Source organism: Dendropsophus ebraccatus, chromosome 15 (assembly GCF_027789765.1).
Source record: "Dendropsophus ebraccatus isolate aDenEbr1 chromosome 15, aDenEbr1.pat, whole genome shotgun sequence".
NCBI classification, from domain to species: domain Eukaryota; kingdom Metazoa; phylum Chordata; class Amphibia; order Anura; family Hylidae; genus Dendropsophus; species Dendropsophus ebraccatus.
The window spans coordinates 40,895,153-40,920,586 of NC_091468.1; the positions used below are offsets into that span (position 1 = coordinate 40,895,153).

The 25,434-nt window shown below is 46.7% G+C and overlaps 1 protein-coding gene across 3 annotated transcripts in view; it reads right to left on the reverse strand.

Moving 5' to 3' along the window:
- Window positions 1–14,886, reverse strand: part of RALGAPA2 (Ral GTPase activating protein catalytic subunit alpha 2) — a 206,921-nt gene extending 192,035 nt beyond the window's left edge. The window contains exon 1 of one of the 3 annotated variants that reach the window (XM_069955233.1): window positions 14,403–14,881. In XM_069955233.1, the coding sequence (XP_069811334.1) occupies window positions 14,403–14,508 (106 nt within the window). In that variant the 5' untranslated portion in view covers window positions 14,509–14,881. Of the gene's footprint in view, window positions 1–14,402 lie in introns of all 3 variants that reach the window. The other 2 variants (XM_069955234.1, XM_069955235.1) reach the window with 2 other exon arrangements.
- Between the last annotated feature and the right edge of the window lie 10,548 nt (window positions 14,887–25,434).

The window sequence follows — 25,434 nt, forward strand, 5'->3', positions numbered from 1 at the left end:
AAAAAAAAAATCTTTCAAATCAACTGGTGCCAGAAAGGGCCACAGATTTAAAATTTACTTCTTTAAAAAGGAACCTGTCAGCCCCCGTGCCGGGGTGAAGGCAGTCTCACCCCCCGCTAGAGCCCTGGATACTTACCCCATCTCGCCAAGTCCCGCTCCTGGAGTCGGTCCTGGGACAGAGATATCCCTGTTGGAAGCCGGCGTGCACGCTGCTGAGTTGAGTCCGACACTCAGAGAATGACGGCTCCATTCATTCTCTATTGGCGTCGCACTCATCTCAGCAGCGCGCACAGGGCTTCAGACGGGTAGATCATACCGGAACTGGCTCCAGGAACAGGACTTGGCGAGATGGGGTAAGTATCCGGGGCTCTAGCAGGGCGGAGGGGGTCAGGCGGCCTTCACCCCGGCACGGGGGGGGGGGCGGGGGTTGGGGGTGACAGGTTCCCTTTAAAAAAATCTCAAGTTTTCCAGTACTTAGCAGCTGTATGTTCTAGGTAGTTTTTGTCCCACTGGCTAACAGAATGAGCCGTGCAGGAGGCCGGGCAGCAGAGATTATTCATTAAGGAGAGGAAGGAAGAAGCACTAGTGAGATGTGCTTAAGTGTGGCACAAATGCTGAGCCACAATTCCCCTCTGACTCTTCAATACGGTAGGAGACCAGAGATGGCGCATAAACCACTGAAAAATTACCAAAAGATACCATGCTCACAAGGGGACTGACAGCTAAAGCACACTGTTGGCACCTCAGGTAGAGCCCAGGTGCTGACAGATTCTCTTTAACCCCTTCTCAGACCACCATGCTGAATCACTGGTGGTCCCTTCTTAGAGCACTTTTAGTAGGTACAAACTATATACAGAGTACACCTCTACAAGCAATGCTTTGACCCACTAATCTAGCCCTTATAATTCATCATATTTGCTCTGATCCTTATGTCTTCCAATTTTTCCTTCCTCCAACACAGTAACCAAAAATAAATTGTCCACTCGTGACCCAGTATATTCCACCCTTGAAAGCTCCCACTGTAATGAGATAACCTACAGTACACACTTCACCGCACGGCATACATTATATTAACATCACTGCCCATGTAGACAGATGGCACAGTGGTATCCCTTCCCCCACATATATAATAAATGACAAATATTGGGTAAACTCCAGCTAAGCAGGTATCAGGATATCATTCTCCTTTAAGGAGAACAAGTTTACAGAGACTTGTATTAGGATGAGACGCCTATTTATACAAGGAACATAGGAAACCAGAAGAAAGCTAAATGAGTCAGTACTGACGGCTTCTCAAGGTACAGAAAACCAACGTGTTCCCAGGGGTAACCGAGTGCTCTAGTCAGTGCATTATTTTTATTTTGTTATTTTGCCACAAAAGGACTGTAGGAAAAGTTAGTCATGTAACCATTCTACGCACTGAATGAATATCAGGAAGGTAGAGTGCTATATTTTGCTAAATGTGGATTAACTTGTAGAGATGCTGCTATAACATTTTTCTCATACACTACCTGACGCACAGCCAAAAATCGGATGACCTGATACACAGCCTGATGCCAATGACTGCAGGTTTCTATGTGCATCACCGGATTTTGTAATGACATCACCGCAAGTATGATAAAGGGGTTATACAGGGTAGAGCACCACCCCTGGTTATGTGCGGTATTACAATTTAGCCCTCTTCACATCAAGAGGGCTGTAGGCCACAGTATAATTCCAATATAGCAAGGAGGAAAAAAAATTGGTACTTTTTACATAATCATCTAAAAGAAAATAGATACAAAGTCACAAATTCACGATAAAAAAAAAGTTCACCCAAGTGCTCGGACAGTTAGATCAGGTCTTCATGCTACGACATGGCGCTCTTCAGATCTGGACGTGCTCTCGCTCTACACTGACAGGAAGTGACATAGGGTTTTAGGGTCCTCCCCTTTCTCGAGCATTGGAGAGTCTCCAGGGACGTCTAGATCTTAAGAGCCCTATGTTTTAGGCCTTATGTACATATTGAGTATTTTTTTCCAAGTCTGTAGATTCCTCCCGCTATCCACCCGTACAATCCGCGGAAAAATGATGGATTGGGCATATGCAGTACAGCAGTTTTTTCAGTAAACCCTTTTTATTTCTTTCAACATGTCAATTATAACTCATCTGTATTCTTTTACGGAAATCGGGAAATACGGACGCCAAACAGGTTACAATTCGTAAAAAAATAGCAGATCTAGTCGATTTCTATGAAAGGATCCATAAAAATAAATAAATAAATCTAGGTCCACACTAGGACATGTCTTTTTTTTCAGCATTAGTTTGAGTCCTTGTAATCTACTGATCGTGTGAATAGCCCAGTAAATAAAAATGTGCACTAACTCAAATACTGAAATAGGGATCCCTAGATTACGGGACGTATGAATAAGGCCTTAGCGTGAAGACCTAATCTAACCGTCCAAGCACTTGGGTGAACTTTCTGTTCTATCATAAATTTGTGACTTTGTACTTTCTGCATATGAATTTAAAGTGTCCCATTATAAAAAAAAACAAAAAAAAAAAAACACTCAGACATCGGTCTAGGTCTGAGCGTTCACACCTGTACCGATTTGGAGATAGAGTCGGGAGAAGACTGCAGCTGCAGCAGGTCCTCTCCCCACTCTGAGTTTTAAAAAAAAAAGTAAGTCCATTATAAGGGTAGCGTCACACGTAACGGATCCGCAGTGGATTTCACACTGCGATTTTGCAGCGAAATCTGCTGCGGATCCTGTACTGTGAAGCTGAATGGGTCCCATACCATATATGTATGGGATCCGGCCCTTTTAACCACCCCCGCCTCCCGCAGCCCCGCGGCTGTGTGTGACGCTCCAGCCTCCCCTCACTCCCGATTGGCTGATGGGGAGCGAGGGGAGAGTCACACACAGCCGCGGCACCGAGCAGGTAATGTATGCTTGGGGCCGGGGCTGCGGGCGGTTAAAAGAGACAGGTCCCATACACGCAGCGGATTTAGCTGCAAACTCGCTGCGTGAAATACGCAGCGGATCCGGTACGTGTGAAGCTACCCTTGGTCTGACACCTTTTTTTATTTTAATTCAGAGGGCAGAGTGGATGAACTGCAGCTGCGGTCTTCTCCCGGCTCTATCCCCCGATCAGTACAGGTCTGAACACTCAGACATGGACTAATAAAAACTTTTGACATGTCTCTGTGACCTGTCAAAAGTTTTTTTATAAACGACAGTGAAAATTTAAGCATACAAAAGAAAATATATATGAACATATTTTTGTGACGGGAAGAAAAGGTTCATGTTTTTCTAAGGCTGGGTTTACACTACATTTTTGCAAATTTTTTTTTCCCTTCTTCAAACAGATGCAATTGTGTGCATCCGTTTTTCTATTGACTTCCATTGTGAAAAGTAAAAAAAAAAAAAAAAAGGATCAAAATGTATCAGTTTTAACATACACAAAAACATAATCAACCTCAAAATTTTTATGTCCATTAAAAAAACTAATCTGTTTTGATCCGTTTACAAATGGAAGCCAAAGGAAAAGCGGATGCACACAATTGCATCTCTTTTTTTCATTTTGCAAAAAATGAATGAAAAAAAAAACAGATACAATTGTGTGCATCCGTTTTGATCCGTTTTTCCATTGTAAAAAAAAAAAAAAAAAAACTGATCAAAATGGATCCTTTTTTTAGCGTACACAAAAACTTAATCTCATTTTTGTGTCCGTTAAAAAACACGGATCCGTTTTAATGTTGTTTTTTTTTTTTTACAATGGAAGTCAATGGGAAAACGGATGAACACAATTGCATCCGTTTTTTCATTTCGCAAAAAACGGATGAAAAAAACCGTAGTGTGAACCCAGCCTGAGCAACCCCTTTAAACTGCACGTCTTTTAGGTTGTGCGTTTCTCGGCTGCGTTTCCACACATGTGTTCTGTACGTAGTAGAAACCACACTCCCATTTCTCCCATAATATCTGTGTGTGGTTATCGCTGCATAGGTGGAAACACGGCCTAAGCATCATCCAACCTACAGGGATCAGACAATGCAACAGGAGGCTCTGTGTAAAATAAACTATTGTGGTCGAGTGTATAAACTAGTTTCCTACCGCACTGTTTTCAGAAACCTTTCCCATACACTGGTTACACTGTTCCTGAAACCGCTGCACAAACATCACTAATGTGAACAAGAGGTTACACAATATCTGCAGTACCTGGCAATAGGTTATTACATGCGGCACCAACCACAGGCGGCAGAAACCCTGACATGTCCCCCCCGTACAATGAGAGATCGGGGCCAACAAAGTAAGGTACGCCACGAGGACCGACCCGAACAGCTCTGAAACTACTATCCCTGCTGCAGCATTTCCGAGTGGATCATATATGGCTGTAGACAAGGAACCAGTTGGCATTTCATGCTGCCTGTAGTTTGGGCTGTATGAAATTGATGACAGGTTCCTTTTAAAAGGTTTATCGGGACTTTTATATCAAACGCTTATAAATATTAGAGTGACCTCTTCAGACACCTCTATATACGTCTTATCAGTTGTACCTGGTACTGCAGCTAGTTCCAGTGAAGTGAATGGGATCAGTTGCAATACATGGAGCAGCCACTAGTGAATGTACGGAGCTGTGTCTGTGATGAAAGGAAGAGCGGCAGCACTGGCCAGAGCTCTGCAGCCACTTCAATCAGATGATCAGTGAGGGTACCAAGAAGAGATGAGCGAACCTCGAGCATGCTTAGGTTTGTCTTAACCTGAACGCTCTGCAATTGATTACCGGTGGCTGAAGAAGTTGGTTATGGCACTAGGAAGTCCTGGAAAACATGGCTACAGCCATAGGCCATATCCATGTTATCCAGGCAGCTTTATCCAGCGATGCAGGGAACCATATCAGCCAAACAGGCCGATTGGTTCCCTTTAAAGGTCTTATCCATACGTCCCATAAAGTTGTCCGTGATCGCGGATCCGTAGTCACGGATCAATTTAGTGCCCACTGCATCCTATTGTGCTACTCACACGTTCCGCTTTTTCACGGATCTGAAATCTGTTCTGCGAAAAAAATAGGACATGTCCTAGTGCGGAACGTGCTTAACAGATGTCACATCCATAAAAAAAAAAAGTGCAGAAGCACTACGCAAGCAACTACAGACCATATTTCACGAATCACAGAGTAAAAAAGTAAATAAGGCCGGGTTTACACTACGTTTTTTTTCATCCGTTTTTTTTTTTTTTTTTCAAACTTTGTGTGCATCGGTTTTGTTGTGTTTTGTTGGTCTATTTTTCATTGCCCCTGCTAGCCAGAATCCTACTCCACACTGACGAGGGGCAACTACCCCGAAACGATTGTCTGTGGATGGATGCCTGCCTTGGTAAACCCTTGTCATGTCGCAATACTCGCCACAAAGTTAGACTTTGACGCAAAAGGGGCCACCCTGGTATTTCCCTATTTATGTTCCAATACTCGCAACCAAGTGGGACTTAAGGGGCTACGTATCAGGGTGGTTTGGTGATCTCCCCACTGGGAGGCATCCCCTTGGCAATAGGCTTCCCTCCCCTGGAGGAATATCTGGCTTTTCCCGTGTTTTGAGGCTCGTAACTGAGACTCCACAGACCCTTCTTTTGCATGTGCATCCGTTTTGAACCATTTTTCCATTGACTTCCAATATAAAAAAAAAACAGATCAAAACAAATACATTTTTTTTAACGTACACAAAAACGTAGTCAACCTCATTTTTGTGTCCGTTTTACAAAAAACGGATTGCTAAAACGTAGTGAGAACCCAGCCTAAGCTGCACCGAACTGCAGCCACCGGTAATAAAATGCAGAACGTTCAGACAAACCTAAGCTTGAGGTTCACTCATCTGCATTACCACGTTTTGGAACCTCAAGCAGTCAGTATATGATGGCCTATGCAGTAGGCTATCAATATAACAGTCCAAGAAAATCCTTTTTTTAAAAAAAAAAAAAAATAATTATTTCCTTAGAAATAGGAAATAGTGCGACAACCAATACAAGTTCTGTTTCCTGGAAGGTAATGTTCATTCTTTAGCGCTGAGAGATGCAGCGCTCGCCTCCCATAGAGTGTCATTATGACACGGAGGCTGGCGGCATTCCGTGGCAGACAATTCCACCGCTCTTTCTCTGTGTGCACAGGGCCTTAGTGTAATTCTATGTGCCCCAATCCCATACAGAGGCATAAGGAGGTGCTATTGTGCCAAGGTTCACTATCAAACATATTATGAGATAATTCTAAGCCATAGGGCATCACATGGAGTCCCTGCAGGGAAATTAGTGTGCCGCCATACAGTACACAGGGCTGCTGTGTACACGAGGCTTCTGGGAAACATATAATATAACATGGACCTGCTTAACGATGGCTTCTCACGGATCAGTCTGACGGCCTCTAAAGTCAACAGAACTTTGCATGTGATGAATATGGTCTATTCACTTCTAGGGTAGAATAAACAGAGATAACTGGATCATATTTGGCAGTCAACTTAAAAGTACATATTCACTGAAAATAATAGGGTGAGACAAAACAAGCACGCTGCTCAGGCAATATGAGGAAGGAAGCATGGTGATCACAGCCGCTAAGGATTTCCTATAGGCTTTAAACCCTCTAGGTGACATTGTAAACAAGACAATGAAGTGCTAGCGATTGTGCCGTTATAGGATCATCCTCCTCAAAGGAGTAGTCCTATATCTGTGACTGTCCCACTCATCTGGATTTGGGTTGAAAATCCAAGTACTTGCTGCCAAAATATCCCCCATTAACATAAATGGAAGAGACTTTCACTAGTAGAACTATCTGCTGCATGTGAGAGATAACAGACCGATGACATCTGCTACAGGTAACAGCATTCTGCAATATAACCCTTGTCTCTAGGTGACAGTGTCATAAAAAAGTACTGTATATGGGGTAGGAGACTGTTTAAAGGGAAACGCCGGTAAGACACAGGACATTAAAAGTATTTACTACACAGCCACTGATCCTGTAAGCAATGGCGTAAAGGGAACCGATCACAATGAATACGTCATACGTCATAGCAGCCGATCAGCTTCACATTTCCAAGGCTTAACAGTGTGTTTGCAGTCGGACTATCTATCTTACACACACACACACACACACACACACAGGTGCCTTGGATTACGAGTATAATTTGCTCAGGGACCGTGCTTGTAATCCGAATCCACTCTTAAACCAAAGCAGATTTTACCATAAGAAATACCTGAAATGCAGACAATTGGTTTTACACCCCAAAAATTATGATTTTTTTTTTATTCTGAACAACATGTAAAACAGATAAAACAAACAATGAGAAACAGCTGAATATGTGATATTATAAGTTATTGTACAGTATAGCAATCAGCATGTGGAGTATAATGTATAGTAAGGGCATAAACCTGAAAAAACAGCAGCAGTTTGTAGATACAGGAAGGAACTGCAGATCTCCATAACGCAGCAGCGTAGTACAACAGGCTAGAATAGAGGAGCAGAGCTGCTGTCAGAGGTCTGTGTGGTCACATGACAGCAGTGGGGAAGGGGTGTGTGTTCAGCATGGACCAATCAGGAAGTGAGAATTACAGAGCTGTGCAGGAGGACAGTGACAGAAACTTTTCTATACAGCATGGCTGTGAATGGCTGAGTGTAAGTGCAGGCACATTATAGCAGCAGTGTGAATAGCTGAGTGTAAGTGCAGGCACATTATAGTAGGAATGGAGAGGATGGGAAACACAAGGACTGACAGAGACTGCAGGGAGGATAAAGGAATGACAGGGCAGATGTGGGCACATAAATGCAGCACACTTTGTCCGGACAGAGAGGGGTTACAGCTATGGAGAGATTATCTTCACAGTCCTGTCCCCTGATGCAAGCCACAGCCTGAAGTGGATCTGCTATGATTTGGAAGGTAAGGGACACTTCCTGGGTCAGAGTACAGGGCTGTAGACCCTGCTATGCAGACCATGCCCCTCCCCCCCTCCCACCCAGTACAGGGAGCTCTTAAACCAAAGCAATGCTCTTACACCAAGTCACAATTCTGAAAAACTGAGGTCTTCTTGCAAAACGTTCTCAATCCAAGGGAGGCTAGAATTAGAGGATACACAAGGAAATACTAAAAACCCAGTGAAGCCCCCTTCATATAAGTAATCCTTCTTCAGGGATTGATCCCTTTTGTTTCAGTATAGATGTTCTCTCTGTACTGTGTACAACGGTGTCCTGTTCTATAAACCATTAGCCGCTACTTAAAAGGTTATAGGTCCTTTAAACGATCTGTGGGCGATCAGCGCTTGTTTGCAGCGTCCTCACAGGGCACTATAAATTACATGGCCGGACCATTAACGTTCATTGTTATTGGCCGTGTGTCACCTGTTTACACAGAGAGATGTGCAGCCTGTAACAATAGATTTTACTGCCGCACAAAAGACCCAATCAGCCAATAAGCGGCTGAAGGAGCGTTTCTAGGAACCGTTGTTATCGATAATCGGCAAAAGGGCCCTATATCCAAACTTCCAAAACCTTGTCTTATACTCAATGACATACAATGATATATAGCTCGGTATAGGAGATGCAGAAATAAAACTACTTCTACACAAGGCTGATAATAAAAAATTCTTTATTTTTAATTTTGGGCCCCACAATAAATAGGTTGCAAAGGTGAGTATTGCCTTTAGGGTACAAACACACCATATACGCAGCGTATTTACTGCTGCGATACGCAGCAAATATGCAGCAGATTAGATCTAAATAACTGAACACATCATCAAATCTGCTGCAGATCTGCTGCGTATTTGCTGCGTATACGGTGTGTGTGTTTGTACCCTTAAAGGGTGCTGCCTCCCTCATACATATACTTAATAAGGCTGGATCCTTCTCCATCACAATTTGTCCGCAAATGTACAATGAGGCTATGTTCACATGGCGTAAGACTCCGGCCGTTCTGCGATGCGGCCAGGTCATGGAACGGCCGGTGTGAGAGAAGATTATCCCAGCCATATTATCTTCACTTCTAATGAATTGGGATGCGGGCGCATCTGTGCGCACCCGCATCCCAATTCACTGATGCATACAATGGAGCGTGCGGCCGGAGCTTACGGGTTCTCTGCGGCCGTTGTTCAATGAATAGTGGCCGCAGAAAACTGACGTGTCAGTTTTTTGTGGCGCCGCTAGGGATCCCGGCTGGAGTGTATACACTGCGGCCGGAATTCCCTCAGCTGCAGCACCGTAAGTAAAGTATTAATCATGGCCGTGTTGCAAATCAGCAAAAACATCCGTGATCAATACTTTACTTGCGTTGTGTGAACATGGCCTGAATCTGCATGCATTACAAGAAGAATCTGTTGCCCACTCCCATGGATTGGTGTGGGGTAAGATATAAAAATTGACAATCCACACACACGCACAATGTATATGCTATGTAAGAGGGGCTGAGAAAACGTGATAATCTCGGCTGTATCTTCCTTGTGTGCATGTCGGCCGGTGGCTGCCTGATTCTGCTTATCACAGTGTTTACACCTCATGTTCCTCACAAGTAATGAACAATGTCTCCTTCTACCTCAGCGTCTTGCTGCAATGATGAAGAATGACAGTGCAATCTCCAGTCACAGGGAGGATGGGAGCCGAGCGCCTCAGAGCAGGTATTACTGCCACCACAGCTCCCACTCACATGAATGCAGATAATAATGTGTGACCCTCAGACGCTATCAAGGTCTATGCTGGAGATATCCTACCATAAGTCACTTCCCATTAAGATGTCTGAATCAATAGGAGAATGTGATGTTAGGTAACAGAGATGGATGTTGCTACAAAGTGAATTGCACATGTCCTCCCCACCGATCCCTATTCCTGTGTGCATGGTGCCGCTCCACCCATGGCTGTTACCATCACACATGGTGGTGTCTATGCTGCACCATCACTCCCTTCAGACCCTTCCTGTGTTTGCAGGGGGGGCTGATACCCTAATAGTGATGGTGGTGGTCCTATCAATATGACATTCATCCCCTGTTCCTCTGGCAGCTTCTATGTATATTATGCAGATCTGGGTCCCTGCTGATGCAGAACATCTTACAACTTAGACCTAAGCTCCCGCAGACTTCTGTCTATAAGGATGAGGATTTTACATCAATAGAGATGTAATGCGTCTAACTCTTCCAGAAGAGGTTCTGCAGCAGCTGGGGTGCTTCCTAGTGACTACAGGCACTTGGGACCCAACACTAGACTGTGACAGTGTGCACCTACATGCCAGTTCGCTATGGATATGATGTCAGAACACAGAAGGGGAATCATCCCCCAGCGCAGACGCATTGAGATGAGCAGCAGAGAAGTTTTTATCTGAATAGACATTTCTTCATCACTTATTCATAGCGCAGGAGGCTCAGAAAATGGACGGAGCATTACGGAGAATGTGAGGTGTTCTTACCCCGCCGCCATGTGCAGAGCTGGGGAGACGGTTCACCACTCCATCCATTAACCTTGAATAACCTGCCATTTATTCTGAATAAGCCATATCATAACCAACATAAACAAGCTCCTCGTACTGCATAAGAACTGGGCATGAAGGAGAAGATGACAAAAAGCCAAATACAGGACTTCAGAAAGACAAAAAGACAAGTACGGACAATAATGCTTATTTTGATGTCTTCTTAGCGTTAAAATGAGTTCCCTTGGGTCTTCTAGCCCCATATTCCTAGCTACTTAAAGGAGTTATGCAGTGAAAATATTTTCCTTTCAAATCAGCTGGTTTCAGAAAGTTATATAGATTTGTAATTTACTTCTATTTAAAAATATCAAGTCATCCAGTACTTATCAGCTACTGTATGTCCTGCAGGAAATATTGTTTTCTTTTCAGTCTGACACAGTGCTCTCTGCTGACACCTCTGTCCGAGACAGGAACTGTCCAGAGCTGGAGAGGTTTTCTATGGAGATTTGCTGCTGCTCTGGACAGTTCCTATCACGGACAGTGGTGGCAGCAGAGAGCACTTTGTCAGACTGATAGGAATACACCACATTCAGCAGCTGATAAGTATGTGAAGACTTAAGATTTTTAAATAGAAGTACAAATCTATATAACTTTCTGAAACCAGTTGATTTGAAATAAAGAGATTTTTGCTGGAGTACCCCTTTAAGGCGTATGAGTGTAGAACACACTCCCAGAGCTGTGCGGGCTGTGGCTGCTGGAGAGGATGATGGCAGGGGGACACTGAGGGACACAGGGCACTGGAGGGACACTGAGCATCCCTCTGCCATCATCCTCTCCAGCAGCCACAGCCTGCACAGCTCTGGGAGTCGTGACATCACCATGTTATCCAGGAAGTGACATCACCATGTTATCCAGGAAGTGACATCACCATGTTTATCCAGGAAGTGACATCACCATGTTTATCCAGGAAGTGACATCACCATGTTTATCCAGGAAGTGACATCACCATGTTTATCCAGGAAGTGACATCACCATGTTTATCCAGGAAGTGACATCACCATGTTATCCAGGAAGTGACATCACCATGTTTATCCAGGAAGTGACATCACCATGTTATCCAGGAAGTGACATCACCATGTTATCCAGGAAGTGAAGCCTTGATGCAGTAGTAAGGGCAGGGAAAAAAGCACTTTATGTGCATCTCCTGTAATAAGTGTATATTGGGGATTTGTATAACTTTTGGGGGGCAATACAATACTTTTATAAAAATTTTTGCCGGACTTCTCCTTTAAAAGGTGGAGGTTATATCAGTGGCAAATTTCTAGGACTAATGTGGCCGCCCAATGGGACCGCTACTATGGGTCATGCATTGACACAGAGAAGATACAGCATTGTAGAGGGGACCGGCCCAGCGAGCTTACACCTATTAATACATATACACCAATGCCGCAGCAAGTGATGACAAGTCCCCTTTATCGTCAGGCAGTTCAGTGTCTCTAGATTTGCATAACTGCATTAATTCACTACATAGAAAAAAAAAAAAAAGTGTCTGCAGAAAAACCTAACGCTGACAGCAGAAGCCTGAGAAGGGAGGAGAGGTGAGGAGCAGCGCTCACACTTCATCAGGGGATGTGATAGAACGGCTGCAGGAAGGGGCCCATCATCGGGATAGGATACAGATCACTGTGGACGGATCAGAAAACAGCAGAGACACCAGAAGTGACGGTGACACCTCGCTGTGCCGACACTCCACTGAGCAACGCCTGACGTGTGAAGTTTAGCACAATGTAATGTAGGAAGTTTTATACAGTTTAAATTACTTTATAATAATCAGGTACAAAAAACAAAACAAAACACAATACATGATAACTATAACAACTTCCAATATTGTTATACATCAGTCTCTATATATAGTGATACCAGCGCTTTACTCAAGATAACCGGGGGGGGGGGGGGGGGGGGGGGCTCTGTGATTCATATGCAGAATGTTCCCGTCACTTGACTAGAAGGTATAAGCAGGCTGCCTGCTCCACCATCACAACAGAATCTGCACACACAGCCTCACAGGGGTGTAGCTGTGTCTGATCCTCCAGAATGTAACAACACCAATGTGAATAGAGCCCAATATATAGTGTCTGCACAACCTCCTGCTCCCACACTGCACACTGAGGGGGCCACCACCGACTGACAGGACACTGAGGGGGCCACCACTGACAGGACACTGCACACTGAGAGGCCACCACCGACTGACAGGACACTGCACACTGAGAGGGCCACCACCGACTGACAGGACACTGCACACTGAGAGGGCCACCACCGACTGACAGGACACTGCACACTGAGAGGGCCACCACCGACTGACAGGACACTGCACACTGAGAGGGCACCACCGACTGACAGGACACTGCACACTGAGAGGGCCACCACCGACTGACAGGACACTGCACACTGAGAGGGCACCACCGACTGACAGGACACTGCACACTGAGAGGGCACCACCGACTGACAGGACACTGCACACTGAGAGGGCCACCACCGACTGACAGGACACTGCACACTGAGAGGGCCACCACCGACTGACAGGACACTGCACACTGAGAGGGCCACCACCGACTGACAGGACACTGCACACTGAGAGGGCCACCACCGACTGACAGGACACTGCACACTGAGAGGGCCACCACCGACTGACAGGACACTGCACACTGAGGGGGCCACCACCGACTGACAGGACACTGCACACTGAGGGGGCCACCACCGACTGACAGGACACTGCACACTGAGGGGGCCACCACCGACTGACAGGACACTGAGGGGGCCACCACCGACTGACAGGACACTGAGGGGGCCACCACCGACAGAACACTGCACACTGACAGGACACTGAGGGGGCCACCACTGACAGGACACTGCACACTGAGAGGGCCACCACCGACTGACAGGACACTGCACACTGAGAGGGCCACCACCGACTGACAGGACACTGCACACTGAGGGGGCCACCACCGACTGACAGGACACTGCACACTGAGGGGGCCACCACCGACTGACAGGACACTGCACACTGAGGGGGCCACCACCGACTGACAGGACACTGAGGGGGCCACCACCGACTGACAGGACACTGAGGGGGCCACCACTGACAGAACACTGCACACTGACAGGACACTGAGGGGGCCACCACTGACAGGACACTGCACACTGAGAGGGCCACCACCGACTGACAGGACACTGCACACTGAGAGGGCCACCACCGACTGACAGGACACTGCACACTGAGGGGGCCACCACCGACTGACAGGACACTGCACACAGAGGGCCACCACCGACTGACAGGACACTGAGGGGGCCACCACCGACTGACAGGACACTGAGGGGGCCACCACTGACAAAACACTGCACACTGACAGGACACTGAGGGGGCCACCACCGACTGACAGGACACTGAGGGGGCCACCACTGACAGAACACTGCACACTGACAGGACACTGAGGGGGCCACCACTGAAAGGACACTGCACACTGACAGGACACTAGACACTGACAGGACACTATAAACTGAGGGGGCCACCACTGACAGGACACTATACACTGACAGGACAGTGAGAGGACACTGCACACTGACAGGACAGGACACTAGACACTGACAGGACACCAGACACTGACGGGGCCACAACTGACAGGACACCAGACACTGACGGGGCCACAACTGACAGGACACCAGACACTGACAGGACACCAGACACTGACAGGACACCAGACACTGACAGGACACTATACACTGACAGGCCACCAGACACTGACAGGACCCCGCAGATGACACAATGTCGCACATACGCTGCTCTCATCCATTCATTGTAACAATGTAAGCACTGATCGGCCAATCAGATCCCGCCGATCGGTCACGGTACACACACGTCACTATGAGAACACACGGTTTATCCCGATACAAAGCAGCGGGGGGCCCGGTGTGTCCGTCAGGCCCCGGGCCCACTCACCCAGCACTGCTCGCAGGTGCTTCAGCCGGGTGGGGACGTCCTTCTTTGGGTCCAGAACTTTCTGTGTAGATTTCTTGAGGTCTCCATGACTTTTGCGGGAGAACATGCCGCTGCGGGCGGGCGGGGGGTCAGTGGTGTGTGGGGGCGATCAGGGGGCAGTGCGGGCTCGGGGGGGCAGCACGGGGGGACACTGGAGGCTGCCGCCCGGATCACTGCATGTCCCGGACACCGTGCTGTGCTGGAGGCTGCGGCGGGTAACAGTCTGTGCCCCGGGGCGCTCTGACACTGCGGCCGCTTCCCTCCGCTCTTCCCGGCTCACTGCCCTCCTTCCTGGGGTGTGTAAACACGGAACTGACCAGCGATAACGTCAGCCCAGCGGGGGGAGGGTAGATGCTATTTCCAAGTGGGCTAAAGGCCCTGTGATGTCATCATGCCCATGTGACCAGACTCCTGTGTGGGAGGAGCTAATCTCAGTCTGCAGTAACTTCCCGGGCTTTCTTCTCACTACAGAGGATCCTGTCAGGCTGGCTGTTGTGTTATCACACTATGGGGCTGTTTATGAGGTGGTTTCAGTTTCTGTGCAGTGAAATATGATACACATGAGGTAAGCACCCTCTGGCTGCACTGTTATGGGATGTTATGGAGGGTCAGGGGGTCTGTGGCTGCACTGTTATGGGATGTTATGGAGGGTCAGGGGGTCTGTGGCTGCACTGTTATGGGATGTTATGGAGGGTCAGGGGGTCTGTGGCTGCACTGTTATGGGATGTTATGGAGGGTCAGGGGGTCTGTGGCTGCACTGTTATGGGATGTTATGGAGGGTCAGGGGGTCTGTGGCTGCACTGTTATGGAGGGTCAGGGGGTCTGTGGCTGCACTGTTATGGAGGGTCATGGTGTCTGTGGCTGCACTGTTATGGGATGTTATGGAGGGTCATGGTGTCTGTGGCTGCACTGTTATGGGATGTTATGGAGGGTCAGGGGGTCTGTGGCTGCACTGTTATGGAGGGTCAGGGGGTCTGTGGCTGCACTGTTATGGGATGTTATGGAGGGTCAGGGGGTCTGTGGCTGCACTGTTATGGAATGTTATGGAGGGTCAGGGGGTCTGTGGCTGCACTGTTATGGGATGTTATGGAGGGTCAGGGGGTCTGTGGCTGCACTGTTATGGAATGTTATGGAGGGTCAGGGGGTCTGTGGCTGCACTGTTATGGGATGTTATGGAGGGTCAGGGGGTCTGTGGCTGCACTGTTATGGAGGGTCAGGGGGTCTGTGGCTGCACTGTTATGGAGGGTCAGGGGGTCTGTGGCTGCACTGTTATGGAGGGTCAGGGGGTCTGTGGCTGCACTGTTATGGAGGGTCAGGGGGTCTGTGGCTGCACTGTTATGGAGGGTCAGGGGGTCTATGGCTGCACTGTTATGGAGGGTCGGGGTCTATGGCTGCACTGTTATGGAGGGTCAGGGGGTCTTTGGCTGCATTGTTATGGGATGTTATGAAGGGTTAGGGGTCTGTAGGAATGGTGTTATGCGACGGTCTGCAGGGTCAGGTGTCTGTAGGAATGGTGTTATGCGACGGTCTGCAGGGTCAGGTGTCTGTAGGAATGGTGTTATGCGACGGTCTGCAGGGTCAGGGGTCTGTAGGAATGGTGTTATGCTATGGTCTGCAGGGTCAGGGGTCTGTAGGAATGGTGTTATGCGACGGTCTGCAGGGTCAGGGGTGTGGGAGCGTTCTGCGATGTTCTGCAGTCACCATCTGTGAGAGCCAGTGTCATAGCTATAGGGGCCACATTAGACGACTAGGCCTGGATGCCCCCTCACCACCTCCTATCGCTCTCCAGTTCTCCTGAATGAGCTGATGCGCTCTCCTCGTTCTCCCTTCATCTTTTGGCACAGGCCATGTCCTTGTCCAACGCTGCCTGCACCGAAAGGAGAAGGAGGAGAGTGTGCAGAGGACGAAGGAGGTGCCAGGAGAGGAGAGCGCGGAGAGGATGAAGGAGGTGCCGGGAGAGGAGAGCGCGGAGAGGATGAAGGAGGTGCCGGGGGAGGAGACACGCGCTGCCACCAGAATGCTGCCAGGGAACAGGTGACAGGTGAGTTGAAGTTTGTTTTGTTTTCTTTAAACTAATTGGGGACACAGGGGCCAATAAAATATATCTGGCATAGAGGAGGGCATAAATCTGATTGGGGGCACAGGAGGGGGGGCATAAAACAACTAATTGGGGGCACAGAGGGGCATATATCTGGGGGGGCTAAAAGTGATTGGGGGGGCTAAAACTGACTGGGGTGTACAGAAGAAAGCCTAAAACTGATTGGGGGTCACAGAGAGGGTGTGTGTGCATAAAAAAACTAATTGGGGCACAAAGGAGGGCACAAGTCTGATTGTGGGACACAGAGGAAGGCCTAAAACTAATTGGGGGCACAGAGGAGCATATATCTGGAACAGAGGAGGGCATAAATTTGATTGGGGGGGCTAAAACTGAGGGCACGGGGGGCTAAAACTGATTAGGGACACAAAGGGGGGCTAAAACTGATTGGGGGCATAGAGAGGGGGCTAAAACTGATTGGGGTCACAGAGGGGTGGGGGCTAAAACTGGGGGCACAGAGGGGGTGGGGCTAAAACTGATTGGGGGCATAGTGGGACCCTAAAACTCATTGGGGGCACAGAGGGGAGGCCCCTAAAACATATATGGCTCCAAGGGGGGGGTGTATGGTTTCAAGGGTACTTGTAGATAACTAGACTAGAAGATAAGGGCTGTAGTAGTTGTGATATCAGGAGTGTGTGTGTGTGTGGGGGGGGGGGGGAGGGTAATAGTAGCAGCAATGGCAGTGCAAGCAGTAGACTAGTGTTGGGGGGAGTAGTAGACTAGTATTGGGGGGAGTAGTAGAGCAGTATTGGGTTGGTAGTAGTAGAGCAGTATTGGGGGGAGTAGTAGACTAGTATTGGGAGGAGTAGTAGAGCAGTATTGGGGTGAGTAGTAGAGCAGTATTGGGGTGAGTAGTAGAGCAGTATTGGGGGAGTAGTAGAGCAGTATTGGAGGAGGAGTAGAGCAGTATTGGGGCAGTAGTAGACTAGTATTGGGAGGAATAGTAGACTAGTATTGGGGGAGTAGTAGAGCAGTATTGGAGGGAGTAGTAGACTAGTATTGGGGGAGTAGTAGACTAGTATTGGGGGAGTAGTAGAGCAGTATTGGAGGGAGTAGTAGACTAGTATTGGGGGAGTAGTAGAGCAGTATTGGAGGGAGTAGTAGACTAGTATTGGGGGGAGTAGTAGACTAGTATTGGGGGGAGTAGTAGACTAGTATTGGGAGGAGTAGTAGAGCAGTATTGGAGGGAGTAGTAGACTAGTATTGGGGGGAGTAGTAGAGCAGTATTGGGGGAGTAGTAGAGCAGTATTGGAGGGAGTAGTAGACTAGTATTGGGGCAGTAGTAGAGCAGTATTGGGAGGAGTAGTAGACTAGTATTGGGGGGAGTAGTAGACTAGTATTGGGAGGAGTAGTAGAGCAGTATTGGAGGGAGTAGTAGACTAGTATTGGGGGGAGTAGTAGAGCAGTATTGGGGGAGTAGTAGAGCAGTATTGGAGGGAGTAGTAGACTAGTATTGGGGGGAATAGTAGAGCAGTATTGGGGGAGTAGTAGACTAGTATTGGGGGAGTAGTAGAGCAGTATTGGGAGGAGTAGTAGACTAGTATTGGGGGGAGTAGTAGACTAGTATTGGGAGGAGTAGTAGACTAGTATTGGGGGGAGTAGTAGACTAGTATTGGGGGGAGTAGTAGACTAGTAGAGCAGTATTGGGGGAGTAGTAGACTAGTATTGGGAGGAGTAGTAGACTAGTATTGGGAGGAGTAGTAGACTAGTATTGGGGGGAGTAGTAGACTAGTATTGGGAGGAGTAGTAGACTAGTATTGGGGGAGTAGTAGACTAGTATTGGGGGGAGTAGTAGACTAGTAGAGCAGTATTGGGGGAGTAGTAGACTAGTATTGGGGGGAGTAGTAGACTAGTATTGGGAGGAGGAGTAGTAGAGCAGTATTGGGGGAGTAGTAGAGCAGTATTGGGGGAGTAGTAGACTAGTATTGGAGGGAGTAGTAGACTAGTATTGGGGGGAGTAGTAGACTAGTATTGGGGGAGTAGTAGACTAGTATTGGGGGAGTAGTAGACTAGTATTGGGGGGAGTAGTAGACTAGTATTGGGAGGAGTCGTAGACTAGTATTGGGGGGAGGAGTAGACTAGTATTGGGGGGAGGAGTAGACTAGTATTGGGGGGAGGCGTAGACTAGTATTGGGGGGAGGCGTAGACTAGTATTGGGGGGAGGAGTAGACTAGTATTGGGGGGAGGAGTAGACTAGTATTGGGGGGAGTAGTAGACTAGTATTGGGGGGAGTAGTAGACTAGTATTGGGAGGAGTAGTAGACTAGTATTGGGGGGAGTAGTAGACTAGTATTGGGGGGAGTAGTAGACCAGTATTGGGGGGAGTAGTAGACTAGTATTGGGGGGAGGAGTAGACTAGTATTGGGGGGAGGAGTAGACTAGTATTGGGGGGAGGAGTAGACTAGTATTGGGAGGAGTAGTAGGGCAGTATAGGGAGTAGTAGAGCAGTATTGGGGGGAGTAGTAGACTAGTATTGGGGGAGTAGTAGAGCAGTATTGGGGGGGAGTAGTAGACTGGTATTGGGGGGAGTAGTAGACTAGTATTGGGGGGAGTAGTAGACTAGTATTGGGGGAGTAGTAGAGCAGTATTGGGGGGGAGTAGTAGACTGGTATTGGGGGGAGTAGTAGACTAGTATTGGGGGGAGTAGTAGACTAGTATTGGGGGGAGTAGTAGACTAGTATTGGGGGAGTAGTAGAGCAGTATTGGGGGGAGTAGTAGACTGGTATTGGGGGGAGTAGTAGACTAGTATTGGGGGGAGTAGTAGACTAGTATTGGGGGGAGTAGTAGACTAGTATTGGGGGGAGTAGTAGACTAGTATTGGGGGGAGTAGTAGACTAGTATTGGGAGGAGTAGTAGGGCAGTATAGGGAGTAGTAGAGCAGTATTGGGGGGAGTAGTAGACTAGTATTGGGGGAGTAGTAGAGCAGTATTGGGGGGAGTAGTAGACTAGTATTGGGGGGAGTAGTAGACTAGTATTGGGGGGAGTAGTAGACTAGTATTGGGGGGAGTAGACTAGTATTGGGGGGAGGAGTAGACTAGTATTGGGGGGAGTAGTAGACTAGTATTGGGGGGAGTAGTAGACTAGTATTGGGGGGAGTAGTAGACTAGTATTGGGGGGAGTAGTAGACTAGTATTGGGGGGAGTAGTAGACTAGTATTGGGGGAATAGTAGAGCAGTATTGAGATTGTAGTAGAGTACTATGGGTAGTAGTAGACTAGTATTGGGGGAATAGTAGAGCAGTATTGGGAGTAGTAGTAGACTAGTATCTTTCTCTCCTTTTTGTTTTTTCAGATCTCTTTATCCAGAGCATTCCGTATTCCATGGACTAGATCGATGTTTTGGTTTAATAAAATGCTCATCGTGTTTTTATTTGCATAAAACATATTTTCAACTTGTGTCTTGTCTTTTTGTGTTTACTTTACAGTAGGGCTGGGCGATAAATCAAATTAATTCACCCAAAATTTGATAATTGATTTGATTTTTAATTAATTTTTTTTAAACTGATCTTCAAAAAAAATAAATAAATCATTGGACGGAGGAGCGTTGTTGGCGGGTTCAGCTGCTGAAGCAGAGCCTGGGGAGGGAGAGCGCCCAGCAGTGTCCTCTGTCCCTCCTGTTGACCTGCCCCCATAGCGGGATGAGTATACGCACTCCCAGCCGCACACGCCCCCAGTCTCTGGAAGAGGCGGCCTCAGGTACTGCAGGATAGGGGGACTGGGGCAGAGATGGTAGCGTCGCTGTGATTACTGGAGCTGTACAGGATCGGGGTATGCACTGCGCCCCCGCTCCTGCTGTACACTTCCAGTAACCGCAGTGACCCTATCCTGTGGCCTGCTCCAGAGCTTGGGGCCTCCATATTTGCCTGGGAGGGGAACGTGCGTGCCCGGAGTGAGAGGAGGAGTAAACCAGGTGTGTGCTCTCCTCCCCCAGTCTGCCCCTTTTCAAGGTTTCATGGGGCCCCATGAAGTTGTTTGCTATGGGATATCATGACTCCTAGTTACGCACCAGCCCCTCATCTATACCTGTACTACTATTACACCCCTCATCTGTTCCTGTATTATTACTGCTACTACACCCCTCATCTATACCTGTACTACTATTACACCCCTCATCTGTTCCTGTATTATTACTACTACTACACCCCTCATCTATACCTGTACTACTATTACACCCCTCATCTGTTCCTGTATTATTACTGCTACTACACCCCTCATCTATACCTGTACTACTATTACACCCCTCATCTTTTCCTGTACTACTATTACACCCCTCATCTGTTCCTGTATTATTACTACTACTACACCCCTCATCTGTTCCTGTATTATTACTACTACTGCACCCCTCATCTGTTCCTGTATTATTACTACTACTGCACCCCTCATCTGTTCCTGTATTATTACTACTACTGCACCCCTCATCTGTTCCTGTATTATTACTACTACTACACCCCTCATCTGTTCCTGTATTATTACTACTACTGCACCCCTCATCTGTTCCTGTATTATTACTACTACTACACCCCTCATCTGTTCCTGTATTATTACTACTACTGCACCCCTCATCTGTTCCTGTACTACTATTACACCCCTCATCTGTTTCTGTATTATTACTACTACTACACCCCTCATCTATACCTGTACTACTATTACACCCCTCATCTGTTCCTGTATTATTACTACTACTACACCCCTCATCTGTTCCTGTATTATTACTACTACTGCACCCCTCATCTGTTCCTGTACTACTATTACACCCCTCATCTGTTCCTGTATTATTACTGCTACTACACCCCTCATCTATACCTGTACTACTATTACACCCCTCATCTGTTCCTGTATTATTACTACTACTACACCCCTCATCTATACCTGTACTACTATTACACCCCTCATCTGTTCCTGTATTATTACTGCTACTACACCCCTCATCTATACCTGTACTACTATTACACCCCTCATCTGTTCCTGTATTATTACTACTACTGCACCCCTCATCTGTTCCTGTATTATTACTACTACTATTACACCCCTCATCTGTTCCTGTATTATTACTACTACTACACCCCTCATCTGTTCCTCTATTATTACTACTACTACACCCCTCATCTATACCTGTACTACTACTACTACACCCCTCATCTATACCTGTACTACTACTACTACTACACCCCTCATCTATACCTGTACTACTACTACTCCCCTCATCTGTTCCTGTATTATTACTACTACTACTACTACACCCCTCATCTGTTCCTGTATTATTACTACTACTACTGCACCCCTCATCTGTTCCTGTATTATTACTACTACTACACCCCTCATCTGTTCCTGTATTATTACTACTACTACTACACCCCTCATCTGTTCCTGTATTATTACTACTACTACACCCCTCATCTGTTCCTGTATTATTACTGCTACTACACCCCTCATCTATACCTGTACTACTATTACACCCCTCATCTGTTCCTGTATTATTACTGCTACTACACCCCTCATCTATACCTGTACTACTATTACACCCCTCATCTGTTCCTGTATTATTACTGCTACTACACCCCTCATCTATACCTGTACTACTATTACACCCCTCATCTGTTCCTGTATTATTACTACTACTACACCCCTCATCTGTTCCTGTATTATTACTACTACTGCACCCCTCATCTGTTCCTGTACTACTATTACACCCCTCATCTGTTTCTGTATTATTACTACTACTACACCCCTCATCTATACCTGTACTACTATTACACCCCTCATCTGTTCCTGTATTATTACTACTACTACACCCCTCATCTGTTCCTGTATTATTACTACTACTGCACCCCTCATCTGTTCCTGTACTACTATTACACCCCTCATCTGTTCCTGTATTATTACTGCTACTACACCCCTCATCTATACCTGTACTACTATTACACCCCTCATCTGTTCCTGTATTATTACTACTACTACACCCCTCATCTATACCTGTACTACTATTACACCCCTCATCTGTTCCTGTATTATTACTGCTACTACACCCCTCATCTATACCTGTACTACTATTACACCCCTCATCTGTTCCTGTATTATTACTGCTATTACACCCCTCATCTATACCTGTACTACTATTACACCCCTCATCTGTTCCTGTATTATTACTGCTATTACACCCCTCATCTTTTCCTGTACTACTACTACTACACCCCTCATCTGTTTCTGTATTGTTACTACTACTGCACCCCTCATCTGTTCCTGTATTACTACTACTGCACCCCTCATCTGTTCCTGTATTATTACTACTACTGCACCCCTCATCTGTTCCTGTACTACTATTACACCCCTTACCACTATACCTCCACTACTACACCCTACCTTGATGGAGGCACAAACAAGATCTCCTATACGATATAAGGCACAAAGGAGGCTTGTCTACTACATGGGGACACGGGGAGCACTGTTACTTTCTCACGTCATTAAAATAGTATCTGACGCTGCAAGGAGAAAAAGCGAGAATCTTCCCCCAAAAAATTTAAAAATAGAGATTTTATTTTTTTGGTCCTACGTTTACAGGCTTAGTAGTGGAAGCCATCGCCAGTACCTGGTCCTGTGAAGAATCGGGTGCCACTAGTCCTACAGAATAAGACAAGGTGTTCCTGGACTGGATGGTGACAGGCTGGTGTTATTAGGGTGGGAAGGGCCAAAATAGATGCACATTCCCACCCTGGTACAACTAGGCTGCTGCTTTTTTTTTTTTTTTTTTTTAACCTGGCTGGTCATGGAAATGGGAGGGGCCCCTACACTTTTCATTTTAATTTAAAAAAAAAAAAAGGTGTGTAGGGTCCCTCCATTTCCATAAACAGCAGCCACCTAACTACAGCATAGTAGTAGCTGAAAGAACATAGAATGGATGAATTATGGTAAATGCAAGGAACATTAGAAGACATGGATCAGATAACATCCAAAATAAAATCTATACCAATCCTTACACACGGGCCTAGTCATTACACCCGCTATAGGGTCCTGTACAGGCCCAGTCATTACACCCGCTATAAGGTCCTGTACAGGCCCAGTCATTACACCCGCTATAAGGTGTTGTACAGGCCCAGTCATTACACCTGTTATAAGGTGCTGTACCAGGTACATAGATTCACGTTATAAGAGAGCAGAAGTACTGGGTACATAGATATAAGAGAGCAGATGTACCGGGTACATAGATATAAGAGAGCAGATGTACCGGGTACATAGATATAAGAGAGCAGATGTACCAGGTACATAGATATAAGAGAGCAGATGTACCAGGTACATAGATCCACTTGGATTTAGCATCCTCACACTGGGTAAGCTATTTCCAAGTGAGGGAATGGACAGGGTACACAGATCCACTTTCCAAGAGAGCAGATGTACTGGGTACATAGATCCACTTGGAAATAGCTTACCCAGTGTGAGGATGCTAATTGGAACATCTGCTGTCTTGGAAAGTGGATCTACTGTATGTACCAGGTACATTTAATCACTTGGATTTAGCATCCTCACACTGAATAAGCTATTTCCAAGTAAGGGATGGACAAGGTATATAGATCCGCTTCCCAAGAAATCAGATGTACCAGGTACGTAGATCCACTTGGAAATAGCTTATTCAGTGTGAGTATGCTAAATCCAAGTGGATCTATGTACATGATACATCTGCTCTCTTGGAAAGGGTATCTACTGGGTACATAGATCCACTTATATTTAGCATTCTCACACTGAATAAGCTATTTACAAGTGAATCTATGTACCTGGTACATAGATCCACTTCACAAGAGAGCAGAAGTACCAGGTACATAGATCCACTTGGATTTAGCATTCTCACACTAAGTAAGCTATTTCCAAGTGAGGGGATGGACAGGGTACGTAGATTCACTCGGAAATAGCTTATTCAGTGTGAGAATGCTAAATACAAGTGGATCTACGTACCAGGTACATCTGCTCTCTTGGAAAGTGGATCTATGTACCCTGTCCATCCCCCTCACTTGGAAATGGCTTACTCAGTGTACCAGGTACGTAGATTCACTTGGATTTAGCATGCTCACATTGAGTAAGCTATTTTCAAGTGAGGGAATGGACGGTACGGATTTAATGCTAAATTCAAGTGGGTTAAAGGACCTGGTCCCTCTATCTGCTAGAAAGTAGCTTAATGTATTATGGGTATGCTAAGGTCCCTCTGCCCACTTGGAAATAGCTTATACTATGCGGGTATGCTAAATCCAAGTGGGCTAAAGGACCTGGTCCCTCTGCCCACTACAAAGTAGCTTATATTATGTGGGTATTCTAAGGTCTCTCTACCCACTTGGAAATAGCTTATCCTATGTGAGAATGCTAAATCCAAGTGGGCTAAAGGACCTTGTCCCTCTACCCACTTGGAAATAACTTATACTATGCGGGTATGCAAAGGTCCCTCTACCCACTTGGAAATAGCTTATACTATGCGGGTATGCAAAGGTCCCTCTACCCACTTGGAAATAGCTTATACTATGCGGGTATGCTAAGGGCCCTTTACCCACTTGGAAATAGCTTATACTATGTGGGTATGCTAAATCCAAGTGGGCTAAAGGACCTGGTCCCTCTACCAACTTGGAAATAGCTTATCCTATGTGACAATGCTAAATCCAAGTGGGCTAAAGGACCTGGTCCCTCTACCCACTTGGAAATAGCTTATACTATGTGGGTATGCTAAGGTCTCTCTACCCACTTGGAAATAGCTTATACTATGCGGGTATGCTAAATCCAAGTTGGCTAAAGGACCTTGTCCCTCTACCCCCTTGGAAATAGCTTATACTATGTGGGTATGCTAAGGTCCCTCTGCCCACTTGGAAATAGCTTATACTATGTGGTAATGCTAAGGTCCCTCTGCCCACTTGGAAATAGCTTATA